This window comes from Ascaphus truei, chromosome 1, assembly GCF_040206685.1.
Source record: "Ascaphus truei isolate aAscTru1 chromosome 1, aAscTru1.hap1, whole genome shotgun sequence".
In the NCBI taxonomy this organism is placed as follows: domain Eukaryota; kingdom Metazoa; phylum Chordata; class Amphibia; order Anura; family Ascaphidae; genus Ascaphus; species Ascaphus truei.
In genome coordinates, this window is record NC_134483.1 from 341,627,536 (window position 1) to 341,652,493 (window position 24,958).

At 39.6% G+C, this 24,958-nt stretch overlaps 1 protein-coding gene across 1 annotated transcript in view; it reads left to right on the plus strand.

Moving 5' to 3' along the window:
- Positions 1–24,958, plus strand: part of LOC142499193 (serum albumin-like) — a 53,525-nt gene that overhangs the window by 24,497 nt on the left and 4,070 nt on the right. Inside the window, exons 5-11 of the mRNA XM_075608214.1 lie at positions 3,052–3,184; positions 6,622–6,719; positions 8,815–8,944; positions 10,391–10,605; positions 16,243–16,375; positions 20,089–20,186; positions 21,622–21,760. Coding sequence (XP_075464329.1) covers positions 3,052–3,184; positions 6,622–6,719; positions 8,815–8,944; positions 10,391–10,605; positions 16,243–16,375; positions 20,089–20,186; positions 21,622–21,760 — 946 coding nt within the window. The remainder of the gene's footprint in view (positions 1–3,051; positions 3,185–6,621; positions 6,720–8,814; positions 8,945–10,390; positions 10,606–16,242; positions 16,376–20,088; positions 20,187–21,621; positions 21,761–24,958) is intronic.

The window sequence follows — 24,958 nt, forward strand, 5'->3', positions numbered from 1 at the left end:
TGATCAGACCATATGATTCCATGGATATGGGCTGAGCTTGTCCTGGAAATCAGGAGAGAGTCAACAAATAAATAATCCAGTCTGGTGTACACCTGGTGTGGAGCAGAGAAAGGTATAATCTCTTACTGTGGGATTCAATTCCCTCCAGGAGTCCACCAGACTACCTTTTTAATTCCATGATTTACCCATGCCTCGAAGTGAACATCTCTCCTATTCCAAATAAACACACCATACAACTTCTTGGGAGAATTTGACCACAGCTTTATTTATTTACAACAGATAAATATCTCATATTACCCCCAACTAGGGACCTAGCCAGTTTGCCCTGTTCACACCTTCTGGTGCTCGAAGGATACCTTCAGCTGGTGCTCATCTTGCCATTCAGTATATTAGTCTGAATGCACAGAGCCCCCATCAGAAGGTAATTACCACACCAACCGAACCTAGTCAGGAACAGTACCGCCTTTACAAATTCCGCCGCCACAGCCTGGAATGATACTGTGCCGCCTTCCTCAACTAAAATATTTCCGATGTCTATGACCTCCCTCCAGGATCCAAAACTGACTGCGTTTTCATCCATAAGTAACATTACTTCCACCACCAGAAAAGTAATTTAACGGGGCTTACCGCCACTAGCCTCTCGGTCTTTTCCAGTGCACCTTGCCATGCAAAAATCAGGATATCGTTCCGATATCTGATAAATGGACCTCAGCCAGCCCTTATCCCCAACTGCCTTCCCATTGACCTACGTTCACCTCACTTTCCTGCCCAGTGAACAAAGGAATCCAAACACAGGCAGACTTCCAGAAGGGCTTGACCTAAAAAAAACAAATAACAAAATCAACCACCCATACAGTAGCTCCACTGCTACTACCAGCAGAAAGTTTTAAGTACCCCATAAACTACTGCTACACTCACTCTTCCGACCATCACTCAGCGCAGCATCGGACCTGAAAAAATGCTCCAAAGTCCTTGGGTCCAGCTGCATCTTTAAATAGCTCTATCTTCTCGCTCTCCACAACTCCTTGCAAGTCCAGCGTACACCCATTGTACCATCCTAGGAATGTGCCACACTTGCAGGTCTTGCTTTGAAACCCTGATAAAGTGGTGCTGTGATTTTACCCCTGACATTGCAAATGGCAGTCACCTCCCAAAGACCCTTCCCATCAGTAGGAAACTTGTTTACGAAGTTGAGATGGGTCCATAAACTCCCTCACCAAAGCCCTTTAGTTCCATCAGCTTCCGGGCAGGATGTGATACTCCCTATTCACTGTTTCAATTTTAATCCGCCAAAAAGTTTATACATACCGTTGGGCCCTTGTCCTTAGCCAAAGGAACCTCGTAGGATTTCCCAACACTATGTGGTCATGGGGGGACCGAGGTTGACAGGGTGAATGCCCGTAAAGATACCATTGAGTGTCTCTTGTCCTTTTGCTCCATTCACTATACTTTGAATTTTAACAGATTACTGGATTTTCGACAATCCTGCACTATATGTGTTTATCTGTCTTGGATCCCCATTAATGATTCTGCCCTAGCTAACACCCACATCACGATTTCTACAAGGATGATTCTCCATGGCTGAGCAGCGTATCACATTTGATCTTTTATATATTTACTTTTTGATACACCATTGATTAGGAATTTGATATTATCAGCACAGTTTTGATTCACTTTTGGTCTATTCACTACTGTTTCCTTTGCACTGCTCTACTTAGAGATGGCCTAGTGTCTTTTTTTGTTGCAACTCCATATTCACTGTATTAATTTCAATCCCATAAAGCTGATGCATACCGCTGGGCCCTCTGTCTTGTCCTTAGCCAAAGGAACCTCAAAATGTGCCATGAGTTCTTGAAATTCCCACAGTAACCATCCGCACACATTAGACCCATCCCTTCCTACAAATAGAAAGTCGTCCAAGTATTGTAGGATACCCCAACTCTGGCTACATATCCTAAAGCCCAATCCAAGAAGAAGCTGAACATCGCAAAGTAAAAACATGAGATTGAACTCCCTACTGGGAGAGAGATATCTACAAAGATTTCCTCCCCTAGCCTTCACCCCAGCAAGTGGAAGCATTCCAGATGAACGGGCAGTAGACAGAATGCCGAATCTGTCAGCCTTTACTATACTCGCCCCAGGTCCTGCCTCCCTTACCAGATCCCTGGTCCTGTCACACTATGCTTACTGCATGCTACACAATGCTTTGTCAATCCCATCATTCGCCAACATCCCCCCTGGCTCCTTTTTTCGTGGAAACACAAATGGAAAAATCTGAACCCTGGTAAAGGAGGAGAGGAAAACGGTCCTGCCACTCTGACTGCCCCTATCTCTTTTTCTATTCTTGCCCCCGCTACCCCATGTGCATCTCAAGTGATTTGAAATTCCTTCTACAGAACCCCCACCTCCCTAAAAGGCTCTAAAAATCTCCCAATTTTTACCCAATATATATTAAATTGCAATTTGCTTATATTTGATTAATAATGACTGATTCCTTTTTAATTATATTAATGTTCCTTATGATTAATATTTATTAATGACATACAAAAACCTTTAAGACAAACAATAGTACATTTTATGTTATTAATTGTAAATTACATGTGTTGTAGAAAGCAAATCAAGAGTTTTTACTGAATGGAATTCTAATGTTTGTAAGCTAATCGTCTTACAAATCTTGTTTCATTTTGCTTCAAGACTCATACTGTAATTCTATGAAGGAACTCAGTGGCTGATCACACTTTTTAAATTCTGGCACCTTTTTTTAGGGATCAACAAGAAACTCCATAAAGGGATTATAAAATGATTAGGAATAGGTCCGGCATACATACTGTGTGGGCATACATGCTTCTTTTACCCTATTTCTTTATTTAAATCTGAATTGTTTATGGTGGTTTACAAATTACATTTCCTTACTTAGGGTCTGGTATCTTTTCCCCTACAAAAAACACCACTGGTTGTATAATTTAATTGAGATTACAGTTAGCAGTGGTTGATTGTATTTACTGGCACTGAATGAGATAGGTAATCCTTCTTTGTGTGTTGTATTTGCAGTTACATCTATGAAGTTGCTAAAAGATATCCACATATATATGCTCCAGAACTCCTGGGACTGGCTACACTATATAATACCATAGTCTTTGAATGTTGCGCTATGGAAGACAAAGCAAAATGCTTCATAACACGGGTACAGTATGCAATATTTTCATTGAAAACTGATTGATTTGTGTCCGATCGTTAGAATAACATAGCAGCAAACAGCCATTTACACGATTTTAAAGATTTACGACCATATAACTTACTAAGAAGTGCTTCTCCATTAGACCTGTGCCAGAAGAAACCTTACAGCCCACTCCCTTCCACGGCTGTAAAGGCCCCTGTTTATTATTCTTTTTTTGTAATCAGTTTGTAAACTTGTGTTGAGAAGGGACTTTCTCCTTTGTGCTGGGGGAAAAGCTGCATAAGAGTAGAGAGATTCACAGGTTCCAGGGGGAGCGTAGAGGAAGAAACACAAAAGCACAGAAAATCCAGGTGCAGGAGAAATACAATGTGAACAAATGTCAGCTCCAATCTTGGCTCTTAAGAAAGGCCTACTTACAAACTGTAAGAATTTCAACAGCAGTGGGTAGTCAAGGCTTTAGGCAGTTTATCCAAGGTGAGTGTCAGCCCAGCACAAATCGAGGCAGAAGCAACTCCAGTACTCAGGAAGATGTAGCCCCAATATAGAGGAAAAAGCTGCATAGCACAGATCAACCAGGTTTAAAAAGTTTTAATCTAAGTGTAAAATTCTCACTTACAATTTATCAGTTAAAAACGGGCATATCACACTGCAATAGTGTATTGAAGAAGCCGCTCAGCACACTGCAGCCACCGTAAGATCTCTGTTTGTCTCCAAGCCTTACTCCATCGCGTCTCCCCGGGTCTGGGCGTCTGACGTCAGATCCGTTTTTTTTCAGGTAGCAACCCCGCAGCCTCCGGCTCCTTCTCCAAGAGTGCTCCGTGTAATGAAAGGACTCCCACTCAACACGTTTCGCCACGTGATAGCGTCGGCTTTGTCAGGAGTGTGGAGTCTTAGTCCCATCACTAATTTTAAATAGCCAGTGCAATCAAAACTAATGCAAAAAACCTGTTATGTCTATGCTAATTACCAGGGGTTAACATCAACTGCTGGATCTAAATGAGCTGAACCGCATACTCAAATAGTTCTAAATCAGTATAACACTTCATAGTAAGCAATAAAATAGATAGGGATAACTCATGAGAAAGCATATTGAAAGAATATATTAATATTTAACTTTATGAGTAAAATAGGAGAGGTAGCACCTAGGAGTTAATGTCCAAGCTTCTATTAGTACTAAGGAGCACAATAAAGTTATGAATCCCTGAAACATTATACTGTATGGCTGGATATTTATTGATAGGTATAGGCCTAGCAAATACATATCGCTAGAATACATACACAATCATGACAATCATGCACACTTGTGCTGAGCTGACACTCACCTTGGATAAACTGCCTAAAGCCTTGACTACCCACTGCTGTTGAAATTCTTACAGTTTGTAAGTAGGCCATGTCCTCCATTGTTAGCAACAGTACAATAAAAAAATACAATCTTATGGCCCCTAAACCCACGATCATTTTAGCAATTAGTAATCACTTTCATAATTAAGGGGCTAACCCACCATCCCCCAATACCCACCCGGGAGGCCTAACCACCCATCCAGGGCCCAGTGTACCTACTAACAATTGATTGACACAGTGTTAGGGGCATGCTTTGCCACTGCAGTAATAAATGTCAAGCTAAAAAAAAAAAAAACAGGCCCAATATAAAACACAGTATTACATAGAAAAAAACTCCATTACAAATGCAAATAAACCAATTGATTGGCACAGTAGCACACCCATACCAAATGGACAGGAGCTATCACTATGTCAAGCAATATACAACCTACCAATCTCTAAAACAAGCCTCAAATTAAAAAATACATTCAATTTAAAGCCAAAAAAATTCCAAAAAAAACAATTGATTGGCACGGTGGCAATATGCTAGGCAATATGCAACCTGATTGATCATGAAACTTCTGCTGATCATGAAACTTTCATTTAAATCCCCCCCAAAAATAATTGATTGGCACAGTGGCACACCCATGCCAAGTGGGCATGAGCTGCCACCATGCCAGGCAATATACAACCTGCCATCACCAAAACAAGCCTCAAATTAAGAACACATTCAATTTTAATCCAAAAAAATGCCAAAAAAAACCAATTGATTGGCACGGTGGCACTGTGCTAGGCAATATGCAACCTGATTGATCATGAAACTTCTGCTGCTGTTTGTTATATTCCTATATATTTCATGAATGCTGTGACAAATGCACCAAATCGACGAACACTCTGCAGTAATTACAAAACTATATTACTTAGTTCAACCACTGCCTGTATTTTACTCTTCTGGTTCCAGGGATCTCTGGGAGCACATTGCTCCATGAACATCTTTTTCTGAAGGTGCTGGCATGACTGGGCTGATAAGCCTTAGCCAAATAGTAACCCGATAGTCTCCATAAGACGCTATTTAACACATCGTTGAATGACCCATGAAAGTCTTATTGGGCAAATCTTAGTAAATATGACCCTCAATATCTGTTGGTTATGTTATTCTCTCAGTTAGTCCACCTTGCAGCAGAAGGCAATTGATCATGAAACTGCTGCTGCTGTTTGTTACATTCCTATATATTTCATGAATACAGTAGGCTGTGACACATGCACCAAATCGACGAACACTTCCTGCAGTAATTACAAAATTATATTACTTGGTTCAACCACTGTCTGTATTTTACTCTTCTGATTCCATGGATGTCTGGGAGCACATTGCTCCATGTACATCTTTTTCTTAAGGTCCTGGCATGTCTGGGCTGATGTGCCTTAGCCAAATAGTAACTCGATAGTTGCAGAAAGAATATAGGCATGTTGTGGTGAGGGTGGCTCAGATTAAGATAGTAAAATAATAATACATACTGGAAACATTGATTGTTATTTTGCATTTGTTTATAAACCATGGTTTAGAAATCTTTTTTTCAGTTTCACAAGTTACTTTGCTGGTAATGCACAATAGATCAAACTTGTAAGACCCCTTCCCCCCCCCAATAAATGACACACAATACAGTACACCCAGGCCGGCAAGGCCAGATAAACGTAAAGTTGCTTGGACATCTAGTCAAGATATGGCACTGAGTGAACAGTTGGCTTATACCTCACAACTATATTTAAATATTATCAGCTCCATTATGTACAAAATGGGGTTAAAATGGTATATTGATATATGTTGTAACTGTAATACTGAACTCTGACCACATTAAATGTCATGAGAATAGTTCCATGTGTAATACTGTATGAATTCCTTCAATTCACTGATGCCATAAAAAAATAACAAATGTTTTTAACAATTTCAGCGCTATCCGCTCCTGCAAACAGTCACAGAGCAGAGTTGAGCAATTCTCCAGCTTTTAGGACAATTTGTTAACGTTCTTGTTAGGACACTAGGGTATTTTAAGCTGTATTTATTCTGTCAGAGTGTTTGTTTTTGCTATTGGCCGTTTATCAATTGTAATTTATTTCTCTTGTAGATGACAGAACACAAGAAACTAACAATACGTTTGGAAGCTGAAGGACAACACACATGCTTAATTTTAAGAAACTTTGGCCGCCGAACTCTTACTGCTGTGTAAGTCTCTGTCTGCACTAATATCACATGGCAGATGTGATGAAAAGTATTGATTATGCTTGTTGCACCCTATTATACTTATCAAAGTATAATGTTCCTTTTTTTTGTTCTTTAATTGGCACATATTGTTAGGTAGTGTGGTACAGTATATGCTGTCCCAGATTTTTTTGGGTAAAGAAAAAAACAGTGCAATGTAGATACAGTACATCGAAGAATAATATTGTATGTGCACTGGGTAACTGCCTCATGCTACCGCTGCCTAAAGGTGCAATCTGCAGCACCCTGTGCAAATATTATGGTAAAGTACCAATAAATTATTAAAAAGGCGCACAAGATGAAATGCCTTTCTTTTGCCTAGTGATGCTCCAAAGACACCTGCTTCCCGATCAAGGCCCAAATACATCCTGATTGTGCCCCCCCATGTTGTGCTTCCCTGAAGGGATAACGCTGCGGGGTCCATGCTTTTGAATGGGACCCGCAGAGTTAATCCTTTGCTTGATTGGCTATGAGCTGGGAAGAGAAATACCGCTACTCACATTTCAGATGAGAGCACAATCTCACATTTTATTATTGTTTTTGTACATAGAATTGAAGCCAGGGATCTCCAGAGCTGATCCCATACATTTCAGCTCCACAGACACCCGGCTTATCGAGGGTCAGACCTTCGTAGAGAGAGCATAGCTAGCCACATTGGCAATCAATATTAAGCTATAATGATTTAAACAGAATAACAATATTAGAATACATTAGTAACCCCCCTTCAGTACCTTAGTGCTAACCTCTAAGGTAATAAAGGGGTTAAACCCTTTGGGAATTCCCCCGGGAAGCCTAAACACGCACCCAAGCTCCTGCCCTCAAAAAAGTGTGTCTTAGGATATGGCAAGGATAATTTAAGTAATAACTAGTTTGGACTAGAGTGTCACTTGGACCTTAGTCAGAGAAAGAAATGGACTAGGCCACAGTATGGATCAAGTGACACAAAATGAAGTATACACTGGGGTGAGATACACTGTAACCCTCAGAATATAAATGCCAACTATATATATAGCAGATGTATCATGTACATGAGTACAGTAGTTCCAACAAATGTTGGTGGAGCCCAATAGAAGAGATAGATACCGCAATAACCTTCTTTAGAACACTCACAATGACCTGTTAGGTTAGTATGAGAGCGGCGAAGGAAACAAACAAGGTGCCGCAACGGTGTAACAAATTATCAAAGCTGTGCGGTTTAAATCACACCCTGCTCGTGCATATAACAAAATGGTTGCCAACGCGTGTTTTTCTCTTAATGACACTTCTTCAGGGCAATTATTCCATAGTGAGCTACTAGGTATAGCTATTGCTATATATTATATGCCATTACCCCTGATTCTTACATCGGCAACAAGATACTTGTTTTTACTACTTGCGGTAGGGGTTAGGTATATCCTCCCACTCACCAACTGACCAGGACTGATCCAGAGTTCTTACCATAGAACTCACTGGGATCCTTGCAGTGTCCTTTGCCGTTTTTTTAATACCCATTATTTTATTTTTCAATGTCACAATTAAACTTGTTTTTTAAACTTTTACATAAATCAACCAGACTGACAGGTGAGTGCCCAAACTGGGTTCTGTTCTCTCTATATAGTTGTTTAGCCAAATGTAATACCCATAAAGCGCAATCATAATGTTGCTGCTATTCCCAGCCAATGCAATGTTTCCTTTATGTATTTTCTGGTCTAACATACACATGATTTTTTAAAGACAATTTATTAATGTTCACATAGTTTTGTAAAGTGCATGTGCTGTTTCATAAAGAAAATCTGCATGTTAAAATTGGTATTTTAAGCAGTATTTTGTAAATTTATCATACAATATGCATGTAATTCAGTTACTGAAAATGTTTGTTAAGAAGAATTGGTGTGGACAAAGATTAGACAACTTTCCGTTTAATGTTTAGATAAGCATTTTACTGGAAGAGGGTCCTGCACAATAATAATAATAAAATATATATATAATATATATATATATATATATATATATATATATATATATATATAATCAGTTATAACTTCATGCCGTTTGTTGTTTCTTTCTTTTTTTTCTTCAGATCATTGGTTAGAGTAAGCCAAAAATATCCAAAAGCTACATTTGACAAAGTACAAAATCTTACAGAGGAAATTACACATTTGTTCGAGGATTGTTGTAATGGTGACATGATGGAGTGTATGGTGGAAAGGGTAATGACCATATAGAATATTACAGTTTGTTAACCATGAATAAGTCACTTTTTGTAAAATGTGTAGGGCAATTCATATGAATTAAAAATGTTTAATCCCCTTATTATTTGATAATAATTAAATGTAATAATTTGCTATCACATTGATTTAAGTCAGTTCCCAGGACAGAATATGTATCTACTCCCTAACAATTGGTGAATTTTCTATCACCTGTAGCATCTACTATTAAATATTTGTTTACTGTGGGATCTAACCAAAGAACACAGACACATCTCTCATTAGAGAGAGACTATTCAGAGACCATTGGTGATCTATTCGTTCGAGACAAACACTATCAGTTTTAATTATCTTTTGTTCGCTAGGCACATTAATTGTCGCCTTCCTTTTAAAGATGTAATAGTAATAAAGTGTATTTTAATATTCACATACCATTGACAGTGTGTGCACTGGGTCATAGTGCTACAGTATGTGGGATTCTTTCATTTCTTCAAGTTCACATTTTGCACTATCCCTTTCGAGCAGCTTCACTATATACATTTGTAGGCTGAGCGAGAGGATCTGTTTTGTCTGTTTTAAGATTTATACGAGATCTATATATCCAAATGGATGTATATTTAAATGCAAAGCATACAATATAATACATTCACATATAAATGACATATTTTATGTTCAGAGTCCAGTAGAATAATAGATACTTTGCATTTATCTGTAGGTATTGTAATAAAAATGATTAGTTAAGTGAATAGAGTTTTATGAAAATAGCTATAAAGACATACAAAACATAGAGAAAACAAGGAGGCAGGAGATGACATTGGTCTAATCCTGCATTTAGACTTCTTTTTCAAATCATCATTGGATTTCAAGATTTGTTTTTCCTACTAATGAAGACATTTAAGAAAAGTCAAACTTGAAAAGTGAGAAAGATGTCTAAAATGACGTTGTTCATAAGCTACAGAAGAGCAACACTGATATCTTAAACTTTCAGGAAGCTTATATAGAGCAAACCTACACACAATTTTGCTACTAAAGGTGAACATGTAAAATGAGTGAGTATTTGCTCATTGCCAATGGCTAGGAACTGTGATTTCTTGCCATAGTTATGTTGCATTCAACCATTTGCGGCACTATGTACATTTAAGAAGGTCATATTTTACATGCTTAGATTTATGTGGATGGGGGATTTTAAGAACAAAAATGTTGTGGTTACAAAGAATCTACATATGAATTATAGTGATGTATTTAAAAATCTCAGACTTTATGATAGACCTTTTTTTTGGTTTACCTCCTATATTATTAGTTATCACAACTTTAAACTTGCATCGTGTTTATTTGCTGATAACGTAAATATATAAATATATATATAGGTGTGTTAAATAAAGGGAGAGTAAAAGAAAATTAAAAGCTGTTGCTGTTCATGTCAATAATAATGATCTTAATATCTGACAGATGGAACTTGTTAAGCACACATGTGAAAATCATGAAGAGCTATCAAGTAAATTAAAATATTGTTGTGAAAAGCCTCTTCTTGAACGTTCAAACTGCATAGTCCACTTGGAATATGATGATATTCCTTCTGACCTGTCTCTGAAAGTGACTGAATTTTTAGAGGACCCTAAAGTGTGCAAAAAATATGATGAACATGAGAATGAATTCCTGGCCAGGTAAAGCAAAATTATATATATTTTTTTATATTGCCTTTTCAGGATAGTTTTTAAAATTCCTTATTTACCTGTTTATAGGCATCCAGCTTTTACATAGCGCCCTACAATATACGAAAGATAGGACTACAGTATGTGTACAACTGGAGTAACCCAATTGATGTACTAAGAACAGTCCCTGATAGTTAACATTTGAAAACTTCACCAAACAATGTTGGGATTTTAGGCAAAAAAAAACCTATAAAAATAGGAGTTAAGTCTCAAGAGACATAGAAATGTAAAAAGTATCATCCTTATAATCCTCGGTAGTGTACTATGGGTGTTTGGTGCAATCCTCTTCAAGAAGGTGTTTCCAAATCTCTTGCAATCTGTAGACACTACAAAAACAGTGGGCAGAAGAGCACACAGAAATACCACAATGGTGCGGTACCTTTTAACATTGTAATGTTGAGAAGAAAATGATTTTAAAAAGAATCATACAAAAGTGGATATAAATCAGTAATTGTGTTGCAATTACCAAAAAAGGTCTTTAAATCAGCATGTAGATACAAGTAGTAAACATCACACAGTGGTAAAGTAAAAAAAGTCAGCAATTACTGTACAGTATGTGGTAATTACCACACAGTCTTTCAATCAGCATGTATATTTAGAAACACCGTGTCTAAGATAGGGATGCCAGCAGATTTCCTGGGGCCCAAGATTAGGGTTTTGACTGGGGCACCCTCACATATCGGTGACGTGACTCGCCCCGACTCGCCATTTCACACCCCTGTGAGTCACCTCCTCTATTCTCCCACTCTCCCTGTGTATTTCTCTCACACTCTCCCCTCCCTCACCTCTACTATCACTTAATTACCCTCCTCTCATTCAATCTCACTCCTCAATCGATCCCCTCCTCACACTCATTCCCCCCTCCCCACACAGGCCACACACACACACACTCCTGCCCCCCCCAATACCCATATAATTCCCCTCCCACAATACCCAAACAAGCCCCACCCACATTAATTACCCCCTCCCACACACAAAATGCAGCACACACAACACAAAAAAAGTAACGCACACAATGTAACACATACAAAATTCAACACACAACATACAAAATGCAACAGACACAAAATGCAACAAACACACACAAAATGCAGCAAACACACAAAATCTAACACACACACACCTTGCGGTGGTCTGAGGCTGCTGGACCCCAGCTCTACCCAGCTCATGTGGGCCTCTCTCCAACTGGGTGCCTGCCTCTCTCTTCCACTCCGGGAGTATGGGTCAGCTTCTGCTGCACACAAGTGAAAGAGAGAGGGAAAGAGGGGCAGGAGGCCCAGAGGAGCTGAGTAGAGCCGGGGCCAGATGATTGTGGGGCCCCAGCAGCTGAAGGCAGATGTTGGGATGGGTCCTACTTCCAGTGCCAACTGGGCCAGGGACATGTCCCGACTCTTACCCCCTCCTCCCCTTGTTGGTGGCCATGGTGCCAGCCATCTACAGTAGCAGCCTGCTGCATATTCTGCTCAAAGAAAAGCCTTTAGTGTTCCACTCCACGTGGTTCTGTGTCCTTGGTTATGTTGGCGGGGGCTTCAACTAATGACATCACAGGCTGACTTTGCTCAGGACTGCTCCATTCAGCTAACGGCTAATGGCTAACTGCTGCTCGACAAACTCTATGGGGCCTATTCTAGTAGCATTGATAACCAGCTTATTGAGGATTTTGAGCAGCTATCGAATTGTAGCTATTCAGAAAGCCTCAATAAGTTGGTTAAATTGTGTGGTGAAAGCATTTTCTCGTGATTTCTGGCTCCTGGCAAACACATCACGCAGTAGCCGGTGAGAAAACCAAAATCGCAATTTTGATCAAATCATGCAATTCTAAAAGCCTTGATAATCTTATCGAGGATGTGGAATTTAGATTTGATCAAAGATTCTTCTCACCAGGAAAAGCTGGCAAGAAAGGCTGTGAGAGAGCGACTTAGAAAAAAAAATTCCTGCACTGTATTGATTTTGGGGGTTTCCGGAGCTGATCAACATTAATATCAGCGCCGGAGATACCCGACATCAATCCGATGCAATAAAAATTAATTTACAGGCAGCTTGTGTTAACTACCAGTGCCATGTTTATTGTGGGTAGCATGGGAGGGTGAATGTGGTATTTGGCCCATGGTGGGTGTTTAGGCCTTGCAGGGGGGAGGGTGTTGCAGGAGGAGTTAACCCCTTCATTACCGTAGCAGCCAATACCGCTATGGTAATGAAGGGGTTAACCCCTACCCACCCATTAGGTATAAACACCCACCGCGTGCCAAATACCACCTTCACCAATCCCCGCTACCTACAATAAACATTAAAACACAATACAAACACAATACTAAACAATACCCCCATTCATTAGCAGTGTGGTTACCTATGCCAAGATAACCCAATAGCAAGGAATGGGCACATAACATTACAGTAATGGGCAAAATTACTATTATACAGATCTGGATAATAGTGCATTTGCCCATTCAAAATAAAACAATATACAGCAGCATAAAGTAAATAAAACTTCTACTTACCCCTGCCAGGATGAAGGACATCCTAATCATCATCCTCCATGTCCATGTCCTCCAAGGACAGCAACAGTACAATAAAAATACAATCTAATGGCCCCTAACCTCTTAATCACTTTAGCAGTTAATAACAGCTATATTAATTAAGGGGTTAACCCCATCCCTCGCTACCGACCCGGGAGGCCTACCACTCACCCCAGGGCCACTATCCCCACCCTCTATCCATTGATTGGCACAGTGGTACATTATGCCCATATAATATGGGCATGATAAGCCACTACAGCAGTAAATGGGCAACCTAACAAAAAAATACAGCACCAACAAGACAACATAATAAAATAAATACACAAGTATCTAAACACCAAAAGAATAAAATAACTAAAATAACTAAAAAACCTAAACAACACATCAATAAAATTAATTACACACCAAAACACCAAAAGAATAAAATTAAGCTGACATCAAAACTACAGTAATATTTAATTAATCAAACACTTAACCATTAGACAATAAAAGAAATGTAACCCCTAAAATATAGAAAACTTTAATTAAACGCCTAAACAGTCCGAAAATGTAATTTAAAAAAAAACCCTACAAATACATAACAATTAACTGAAAACAATAAACAGAAATAGAAAACATAACAATAAATTCCAAACAAGCATTTGCCAAAAAATGCATTTTTGGATTGTTTAGGCATTTAATTTTTCTGTTTGTTAGGGGTTACATTTCTTTCATTGTTGTGTATTTTTCGGCCTGTTTTTTTATGTTGCCTATTGACTACTATAGTGGCTTATCATGGCCATATTATATGGGCATGATGTACCATTGTACCAAGCAATGGGTAGAGGGTGCGGATAGTAGCCCCGGGTTTGGTGGTTACGTTTGGTAGTTTAGTGGGTAGCGGGGATGGGGGGGTTAATTACTAAAGCAGTTACTAATCGCTAAGATGATAAAGAGTTAAGAACAATTTGATTGTATTTTTTATTGTGTTCCCCTAAGTTTTAGTTACTTTATGCTGCGGAATATTGTTTTATTTTGAATGGGCAAATGCACTATTATCCATATCTGGATAAAAGCAATTTTGCCCATTACTGTACTGTATGTGTTGGGGGGGATGGGGGTAGAGGAGGTGGGTATTAAGGTTGTTGTCTTTTTTTAATGTTTAATGGTGGTAGAGGGATTGGGTGAAGGGGGTAGTTTCCCCAAGGGTGGGTGTGTAGGCTGGGTAGCAGGCGTGGTTAGCCCTTTCATTACCAAAGTGGTTCCCACCGCTGTGGTAATGAAGGGGTTAACCACGCACGCAGTTAACCGCTAAGGTAACAAAGCTGTTTTAATAAAAAAAAAATTATAGTAGTGTACGTGAGCAGGGTGTCTCCGGAGTAGAACCGCGTTGATTTCAGTTCCAGGGACCCCCTGCTTCCCGAGACAGAGGCCCTATTATGGTGTGCCGGTATCCCCATGCGATGTTTAAATGTCCAGTGTCACGTGACCGGGACATTTAAACGCATAGGAGATACCTGAACCCCATAACGGGGCATGTATCTCGGGAAGCAGGGGGTCCCCAGACCTGAAATCAACGCGGCTCTTCTCCGGAGACCCCCTGCACCTGCACATTACTATTAAAATTTTTATTAAAACAGTGCGATCTCTTGTGAGAGATGTGCAGGGAGAGTCGTCTCTCTCTGTGCAGCTTTCTATGCAGCTGGGTCAGATCGCACGGGGGAGAACTTTGAGAGAGGCTGAGATGAGTTTTCTGCTTTGCATTTTCTCGCCGCACGGTTTGAGATGGGTTCAGATTATTTCTGAATACCGTGATAACTCAACTGACAAACCGTTCACTGAGAACATGCCAAACCTTGCGATGTAGCAGAGAACTCATCGAGGCGACTAGAATAGGTCCCTATGTTTTTCATACAACCTTTGCTCCTTTCCTCAGGATTGATCATAGCCCTGCCCTCAGCACATGAGTTTTATAGAGCTTAGATTTAAGTCCAGATCCATTCTAGTGATGAAAGAAATTGTTGTAATTGAGGAAGATAGTGCATTGATGTATAACTTGCTAAACGTGTATGAAGTTATGGTACATGCAGTATGTGAGTGTACATTTTTCTTATTGGTACAAGTAATGTTACAATGGAGGAAGCTATAAGTGGCAGCAAAATCACAGTTCAATTAGTGAGGTTCAATTTGTGTCGGGATAAATGGCAAAGTGGTGAAGCATCAAAAGAAGTGGTTACTGTGCAAAAGCCTGAAGGAGAAAGCCCCAGCGATAGGGTAATTGATTCCCTTGAATGAAAAGGAACCTGAATGGAACTTAAAAGAGAGTAACTTCATGAGAGGATAAGTGAAGCACTGCAGATAGGGGGAAAAAAGCAGGGGAGACGGCACACCAAGAATAAAAAATCCAATTTATTCGGAGGTGACTAAGAGAGACTTCCACAAAAATAGGACAGATCAAACAACTCTGACGTGTTTCGGGCAAAGCCCTTTGTCAAAGAGTATATGAAAATGGATTATTGGATGAATAATAATAGTAATATGGAAGAGGGGACTGTGGATAAAAAGAGCGCACGTAAAAAAAAAATGGCTATAGAATAAAAAGAAGTGTTGTACCAAAAACAAAATGTGTTTTTAAAGAAATAAAAATGGGTCTTTAAAAATGGAAAATGATTTTTTTTAAAAAGAGTGGAGACGGTAAGGGGAGCCAGGAAGGAGTGATTAAAAGCAATATGTTCAGGGGCAGAACTAGTCAATGGTGGGCCTCGGTTCCTGTGCCTGTAGAGCGAGACCTTACATGGTGATGAAGAAGGGAGTCCACTCAGGAGGCAGGATTAACTTCTGTGTTAGGACCACGTGGGTGGGCTCTCCAGCACCTGGTAAGGTCCCGCACCACAAATAGGACCCGGGGAGGTGGGTGGAGAAAGTGGAGGCTTTAGAACAGCATTCTGGTACGTGGGAGGATGGGCCCCTAAATTCACCTGCACCTATGGTAGTTAAATCCCGGAATATGACCCTGTGTTTGTAACATAATCACTTTGTGTGGTATATGCATTTTTTTATATAAAGTCAATTGTAACTGTTTTTGTTTTTGCAGATTTTTGTATGAATATTCACGAACGCATCCTGAATATTCCACTGAACAGCTTCTTACAATTGTTAAAGTGTATGAAGGTTTGCTTGACAAGTGCTGCCCAACAGAAACCTCTCTTGAGTGCTGCAAGGATGCAGTATGTGTAAACTCTCATTAAAACCTTTCATTGAGAGATTTAGGCTTGGATGCACTAAGCTCAGTTATAGCAAGGCAAATAACATCAGGCTACCTGAATTAGTAAAACACAAAACCCCAGCAAGCTCTTTTTGGGAACCCATGAGCCCCCACAAAATATATATATATATGTATATAAGTGTCAAAAAGGAGTGCTATTGAGCATGGCTATGTATACAACAGACAACAGAGAAGCCCAATGCTACATCCAACATGACAGAAATACACAGTAAAATAAGTCCTAACACAGTTGCAAGTCCTAACACTACCAGATAAAATACTAATATACCTCTATTAGGATTAAAATTCTCATTTACCTCTATTAGGAGGGAGAAGGACCACATTGGATCTATATCCAGTAGAATGAAAGGACCTACTAACTTGGGAAGTGGGAAGTGGGGAGGGGCGGGCTTAAAACCTGGGAAGGACGAGCCACTAACCTCCAACAGCTGAAACAGCTGAGAATAGGTTAACAAAACACAAAGGGTTGGCCAAAGGGTTAAACCTAATTACCCTTTTTCAAGAGAATATATAAGTATTTTACTGTGTATTTTTGTCATGTTGGATGTAGCATTGGGCTTCTCTGTCGTCTGTTCTATACGTATGCTTAACAGCAGATTAAATTAGCACTACCGTGCATTAAGTAAATTAGTACTACATTGTGTAAAATAAGTTTACACTAAATTGTATTAAGTAAGTTAGCAATTAAGTAAATTAGTACTACATTGTGTTCACTTAAAAAAAGACTTGTGTCTTACATAAAGGTAACCTATATTACAGGTCTGGGTGGGAGTAATGCCTACTTTGGGAATGACCTAAATAACATTAATTTCCTGTGTAACCTGAATGGCCTTTAGTGGATATTTGATATTAGGGGGAACACCTCGTTGGCATATCATTAGCACTAATAGCTGGAAAAATTTAACAATACGCTATTTAAAGGGGTAACACTGGGCTAACCTAAATTAAAGTTAGATTATAGATTAACCCAGTTTACTCCTTGAAATACAGATGCAGCCACCGTATTAGATACTTCTCTTGGAAAATCTGGGGTAATCTCCCAATAAACTGCAATATTTCGGTGAGATTTCTGCAGCCAGACTAATGTCCCATCGGATTAACACAGCAGGGAGAGGGGTTGTGTCCCTGCAGTCCCATGCAAACTGAATGGGACTGTAGGGACCCCTGTTGTGTTAATCCGATGGGCCATTAAGAATCTAGTAACATGGACTGTACTTGCCTAGGCAAGAAGAAGGACCCCTTTAGAACAAGCACTCGTAAAGTGATGAATGAAAATAAATAAAATAAACCTTTAGTTAAATATGGGGTATTAGGAAAACACACAACACTTAAAACCAGAATTAAATAGCTGTCTCCCAGTCCTGTGAACCAGACTGGTTGCCATATAAATCTAGGGAGCCCTAAAATGACTGGCATATGCAGAATGGATATTTAGCTTATGCCTCAGTGTGGTATAACGGTAGAACTGAATCTAGTTGCTGTCAAAGATGTACCGGACAGACACATATAGGCGTACCTACGACTGAATAGATTGTGACTCTAGGAGAGTACTCGCTGATTAGATGGTGAGTGATAGGTGCACAGTGTCTCAAAACTCACATACTAGAGATATGTAGGGATAAATACATCCAGGGATGGTACTCAAATCCTCCAGAGTAAACAATATATAAAAAGGGTCCCTAAAGACGACGCAACAAATAAATTAAATTAAAGTAAAAAGCTACTGTGTAGCTAGGGAAAAAGGCTTCAAGCTGGAAGCCTAAGATATACTATTTACAGAGGTCTTCCGCAAGGCACATTAGCAATATCTGTTAAATACCATAAAGTGCCTCAGCCTATAAAGAAGTGCTCATACAAATATATAGTGTACAATGAGCTACTTCACACGATCCTCCGTGGAAACAGCACAGATGGTAAGTGAATAAGTTATATTTCCAAGTGTATCAACAGTTGCTTAAAAGGGATACTTCTGATCCCACTAGATATCACCTGTGCAACTGCGTAATGTGAGTCAAAGCTAAGGTCTACAGTGTATCACACTAGGTTATTCCACAATAATTAAAACCTATGTAAGTGAGACCAAGCTCCATGACACACATTGTATAGGTCAGATAGTATCTATAAAGCCTCCGCCCGGCGTGGTGTATTCATGAACACCACAGAACGTTAATTAGCCGGATGGAGAGGAAAATAATTGTGAATAGCACTATTGACAGAATGTCAGGCAGGCAGTTACGTCTATTAGCCTAATTATGTCTATTCAGGTTACTAAATACCCCCTGTACGGCTGCGTGGTGTACAGCTGAGTTATGGTCTACTACTTACTATACTAAGGTTGTTCCACAATAAATCGTACCTGTATAGGTAAGACCAAACTCCATTGTGCACACTGCATTGGTCGAATAGCATATAGAAGGCTTCAACCCGGCGTGGTGTATTAATGAACACCACAGAACATTAGCTAGCCGGGTGGAGAGAAGTATAGTTGAAAGTGACTATACTGCACGTGTCAGTGACGTCAGCACGTGTCAGTGCGGCGGTGTCCAGCGCAGCTCCAAGGCAACATTGCCAGGGTGAGGTTTATCGAGGCACGCTGTCACTTTCAACTATACTTCTCTCCACCCGGATAACTTATTCACTTACCATCTGTGCTGTTTCCACGGAGGATCGTGTGAAGTAGCTCATTGTACACTATATATTTGTATGAGCACTTCTTTATAGGCTGAGGCACTTTATGGTATTTAACAGATATTGCTAATGTGCCTTGCGGAAGACCTCTGTATATAGTATATCTTAGGCTTCCAGCTTGAAGCCTTTTTCCCTAGCTACACAGTAGCTTTTTACTTTAATTTAATTTATTTGTTGCGTCGTCTTTAGGGACCCTTTTTATATATTGTTTACTCTGGAGGATTTGAGTACCATCCCTGGATGTATTTATCCCTACATATCTCTAGTATGTGAGTTTTGAGACACTGTGCACCTATCACTCACCATCTAATCAGCGAGTACTCTCCTAGAGTCACAATCTATTCAGTCGTAGGTACGCCTATATGTGTCTGTCCGGTACATCTTTGACAGCAACTAGATTCAGTTCTACCGTTATACCACACTGAGGCATAAGCTAAATATCCATTCTGCATATGCCAGTCATTTTAGGGCTCCCTAGATTTATATGGCAACCAGTCTGGTTCACAGGACTGGGAGACAGCTTTTTAATTCTGGTTTTAAGTGTTGTGTGTTTTCCTAATACCCCATATTTAATTAAAGGTTTATTTTACTTATTTTCATTCATCACTTTACGAGTGCTTGTTCTAAAGGCGTCCTTCTTCTTGCCTAGGCAAGTACAGTCCATGTTACTAGTTCCCTTACCCCTGGCACCGTTCCTTAGACAGTAGCTGGAGCTTTTTCCCTCACTCCCCCTTCCCCTACTTATTACAGCCATTAAGAATCTCACAGAAATGTTGAGGCATGTTGAGGCATTTACTGTGAGATGCCTTCGTTTTTACCCGGCAAGTGGTCGGATACTGGTGGCTGCATCTGTAGCTATTGGCCTAACCGAGCAAAGTGCATCTGGGCTTTAAGTAATTAATTAAACCTAACTAGCATTTTGTGTTTGTTAATTTATGAACAAATTACTTTTGTTTTCTCAAACAGGAAGCTATGCTTGCAAATAAACTGAAAGAGAGCAAGACATTGTTAGAGACGAATTGTGCAATCTATCAAAAAGTGGGCGACTATCTGTTCCAAAACGAGTACGTTTGCCAAGTGGTCATTTAATTATGTGAATGTTACATGCTGGTGCTCTTGAAATTATTCTCAAACTTGCTGTTAAGGTGATATTTATTTGGATAATGTATAACGTTATTGACTTTTTTCTGTACTTTAAATATTTTTTTTTAATAGTGCCTTTTTTATCACATACTAACTTTAAACCCGTTACGTCTGGTGATTTTTCAGTATTTGAAGATGATCTACCAATATCAGAAATGTCCTGAGTCTTTCTACCTTTGTAATGAATTATAATATTACTGATTATATTGTGTCTAGAATAAATGTAACTAATAGTTTCCATTTACTGTACATAACATGACTACATTTGAAAAATAAGAGAGAATTTATCATCATAAATCAGTTGGGAACTTGTGACATGTAAATTGATACTGTACTTCACAGTCTATTTGTGTTTGCATTTTAACCTGCTTCCAGCATCATGTGGATGCAGGAATGTCACACAAACCCATGAGTGGGTTGTTCACTGTTTCCAACACAATAGATGAAATAATTTGCTTAATACATTAGTTTAAAGTTATTCGTGTACATGGTTCAACAAATAACACACTTACAGGTGCAGTCGGGAGTATTCTAACACTTGCCATGGAAAATCTGGTGCAATCTCCCAGTAATGCTGCAACATTTCTGTGACATTTCTGCAGACATACTAATGGCCCATCGGATTAACACAGAGGGGGTCCCTTGCAGTCGCATTAAAACAACCAGGGATCCATGCTGTGTTAATCCGATTGGCCATTAGTCGTTCTGCAGAAATGTCAGAGAAATGTTGCAGCATTACTGGGAGAATGCCCCAGATTTTTCAAAGCAGTGTTAGGCCTAGGGCATGGACAGCGCTTATGTGCTGACCCGTGCTGAGCCGTGCTGCTGCTCGGCACTGAGCCCCTGCAGCCGCAATGAGAGGGACTTTAGCAGGGGCTCGCGCACCCGTCAGCACGCTTGGGCAAGAGTGTGTCTGACGGAGTTTTGAAATTTCCCCGCTTGCCGGAGTGCAGGACTGGTCACGTGAGCGGTTCGCCCAATGAGGGCGAACCAGCTCCGTGATGTCACTGGCCCGCCCCCGGCCCACCCCCCTGATGTCACGCTGTGTAAGGCCAGGGAAAACACAGCACCGCTTTCCCTGAGCCTCAGCGCGCCTCAGCACTGTTTGGGGCACTATGTCCCAGGCCTTACAATACTCGTAGCTGCATCTGTAGTAATGCTCACTTGCATATCCATGAACAGTATCTTGACATCTTTCTCTTGTACTCCATACATTTAAAATAGTTTTCAAGAAGTCAAAATGTTAGACAACCAGAAATTAATAGTCCTCTTCTGTTTTTTCCCACACACTGCTAGAGTGAGCAAAGGGTTTTGTTCAAATAACTTGTGATGGAGATGTGCATATTTTTATTTCAGGTTACTGGTACGCTACACCAAGAAAATGCCACGGGTGACACACAAGTCATTGATTGAAATCACACATCACATGACAGACGTAGGATCAAAGTGCTGTGCTCTGCCTGAAAACCAGAAAATGCCATGTGCTGACGGAGGGGTGAGTGTAAATATATATATATATATATATATATATATATATATATATATATATATATATATATATATATATATATATATATATCTGAGATATACATCAATTCTATTTTATTGCCACACAGGGCCAATTAACTGCTACTGTAGTTACACTGATATCATTTAACATCAAAGTCATGCAAGTCCCTCTGGTACTGCATTGATTTATCCTGGTCTATATTAAGTGCCAAACTTGTTTATACAGTACGAGTTGCAAATACAAAATGTAGAAGATAAAAGCAAGGTTGAACTATTCTTTCTGCATCTTGTGAATCATTAATAGATAGTGGTAATGCCACATTTGCATATGCAGAGGAATTGTTCATAGACTGAGCTGAGTTCCACAAACATGAATGAGAGAAAGTAACGTACAATGCAATGTTAGATATTTATTGTGTTGACATCTCACATACAAACTTTCATAAAAATCTCTGCGTCTACCAAAATATTGACACAATCAAATATTCTTAGATGTGTTGTGATGTTATCTGCTTTCTCATTGACATTTGGTTAAGTCATAGATTACTTTATGGTATTTAGCAACATCAATTCTGAATAACTCAATGCAATCAGACTTCCCTCTGTAAAAGACATGCAAAAGAGCACACAGTGCCACCTTTTGCTTCAAAACCATTTACATGGTTCCCTATAGGCTTAAGCTTGCTGCATGGTCACAGCTTGGAGCATAGCCATGCATGAAAATGAGTATACAGCAATATTTCCATTTGCTATATGCTTTGCTTTGGAAGGTTCTTGTCACTTTTTTTAACCACCATAACTTAACTAAATATGGTAAAACCTATCCTTGCTTCATTGTTGCATAGCCAGTATAACCAACCCCACACTGATGAGAACCATTAAGGTTGAAAGGGCTGTCTGTGGGTGCGTTTGCTGGCTATGCATCTTGACCCTGGCTGTGCTCAAAGAGGTGACCATGCAGCAAGCTTAAGCCTATATGGAACCATGTTAATAGTTTTGAAGCAAAAGGTGGCACTGTGTGCTCATTTGGATGTCATTTCCCAAAATCCCTTGCTGCAGTGGAAGTGCTGTATGCTGGGTGATAATGGTGAAAGGCGGGGTTGCAGACCTGCCTAAGACATGCAAATGAGTATACAGTAATATTTCCATTTGAGATATATATATATATATATATATATATATATATATATATATATATATATATATATATATATATATATATATAACACACATAAAAGCCTGCAACAGACCTATATGAATAAACTGTGCTAAAATCAGTTAAATAAGGTGTAAATAATCACACCACTGGCGGTGCTGGGGATGGGAATAATATGAAGACCAACACAGGAAAAAGAATCCCCCAATAGCACTCTAGCATAGACAAGAGTATCAAAATGTATTAACCACAAATAGACATACATAAATTAAAAAAGGAACGGTGGTGTCCTACCTGCTGTAAAATGGTAATTAAACCCCTTAAAGAGAGAAATAACAAGTTGAAATAGGCTGTTACGGAATTTAAATTAATCTAAAAGGAGAGCTTGTGACAGAACTATGATGTGGAAACATATAGTGAAAATGTCACTATATGTTTCCACATCATAGTTCAGTCACAAGCTCTCCTTTTTGATTAATATAAATTCAGTAACAGCGTATTTCAGCTTGTAATTTCTCTCTTTAAGGGGTTTAATTACCATTTTACAGCAGGTAGGACACCACCGTTCCTTTTTTAATTTATGTATGTCTATTTGTGATTAATAAAGGGGAAGGGCAGTGGGAACAGTGCTAATGCAAATATTAATAATTAGTGACAATTAAGTGACTAACATTCATATAAATACACACTCTAATATTAGAGTGGAGGATGCCAGAAAAAAATGGGGTCACACAAACCAATAAACACAGTAAAAACACATAAACCGGCGCCTGCAAAAAAATAGAAATTATCGCCTGACCGAATATAGGGCCTCATGCAGAGAGCAGCGCTATTTAAAATTGGAGAGGGGAATAAAATGTAGCTTTAATGGAGAGTTTTTTTCTCCATATGCAGAAAGGGCATAAAACTGCATTTAGAATCCTTTCTGCATATGGAGAGTTTCAACCAGCGATATGAGCGCTGGTGAAACATGTTTTAAAAAAAGTGCGTTTTTTTTTTCCTTCTCCCTCTGGCCGCCGACCTCCAGCTTCCAGCCAAGTTTTTTTGGCGGAGGTAAATTGAGAATTTCTCTCCATGTTATTGGCCTTTCTGAATAGGGATATTTTTACATGAGGGGAGATTTAGGTTCTCGCCGGTAGCAAGGCGAGTTTAAAAAAAAAAAAAAAAAAAAATGGCGCTTTTTTTAAAACTCGCCAGTACCTGCCGTTCTACAGGCATTTCTCTCCAAATAATGCCGCTATTCACCTTACCGCTGCTCTCTGCATGAGGCCCATAGTTCAATGCAGCTGGGATGAGATCCAAGGTAGTATCTTCAATGAAGTCTCATAGAATAACAAACAAACATTAAGGACGACAACATAGAAGAAAAAAAGAGAAAAAGATCATAGTGCACCTAAAAACAAAAAATCACTGATAAGGTATGCAAGAAATGATAGCAGTTTAATACAATGAATAAAAATAAATATAAAAACAACAAACACTTGATTGTTGGGCAAGAGAGACTTATAAAGCAATGGCATCCAGTGGGGATAAAATTGAAACCCTACTTACAGCAAGACTGATAAATGTAAGCCCGTAGCACAATGTCACTATCCAAATCAGAAGCCTGGGAGCAAGATGTCACAGCTCAGCCTCCTGGAGCTCCACACCGCCGGAGAACACCGCTGGCCACACACCCACGAGTCAGCAAGTGAGCAGGTAGTGAGACAGGCAACAGCCTGAGCCCTGTGCTGCTGGAGGACTCACCGATGCAATACACGCAGACCAGAAGGTCTCGCGATACTCGGTGACGTCACCACTAGAGGCAGAGGCAGGGGAAATCACGAGCAAGTGGCGGGGAGCTCTTAGAGCTGAGGCTAGGGACGGAAGGATAAACAGGCTATCGGGGAGAACGCCAAAGTCTCTGCCAGAATAAGTCCACCCATAGTTCAGTCACAAGCTCTCCTTTTAGATTAATTTAAATTCAGTAACAGCCTATTTCAGCTTGTAATTTCTCTCTTTAATGGGGTTTAATTACCATTTTACAGC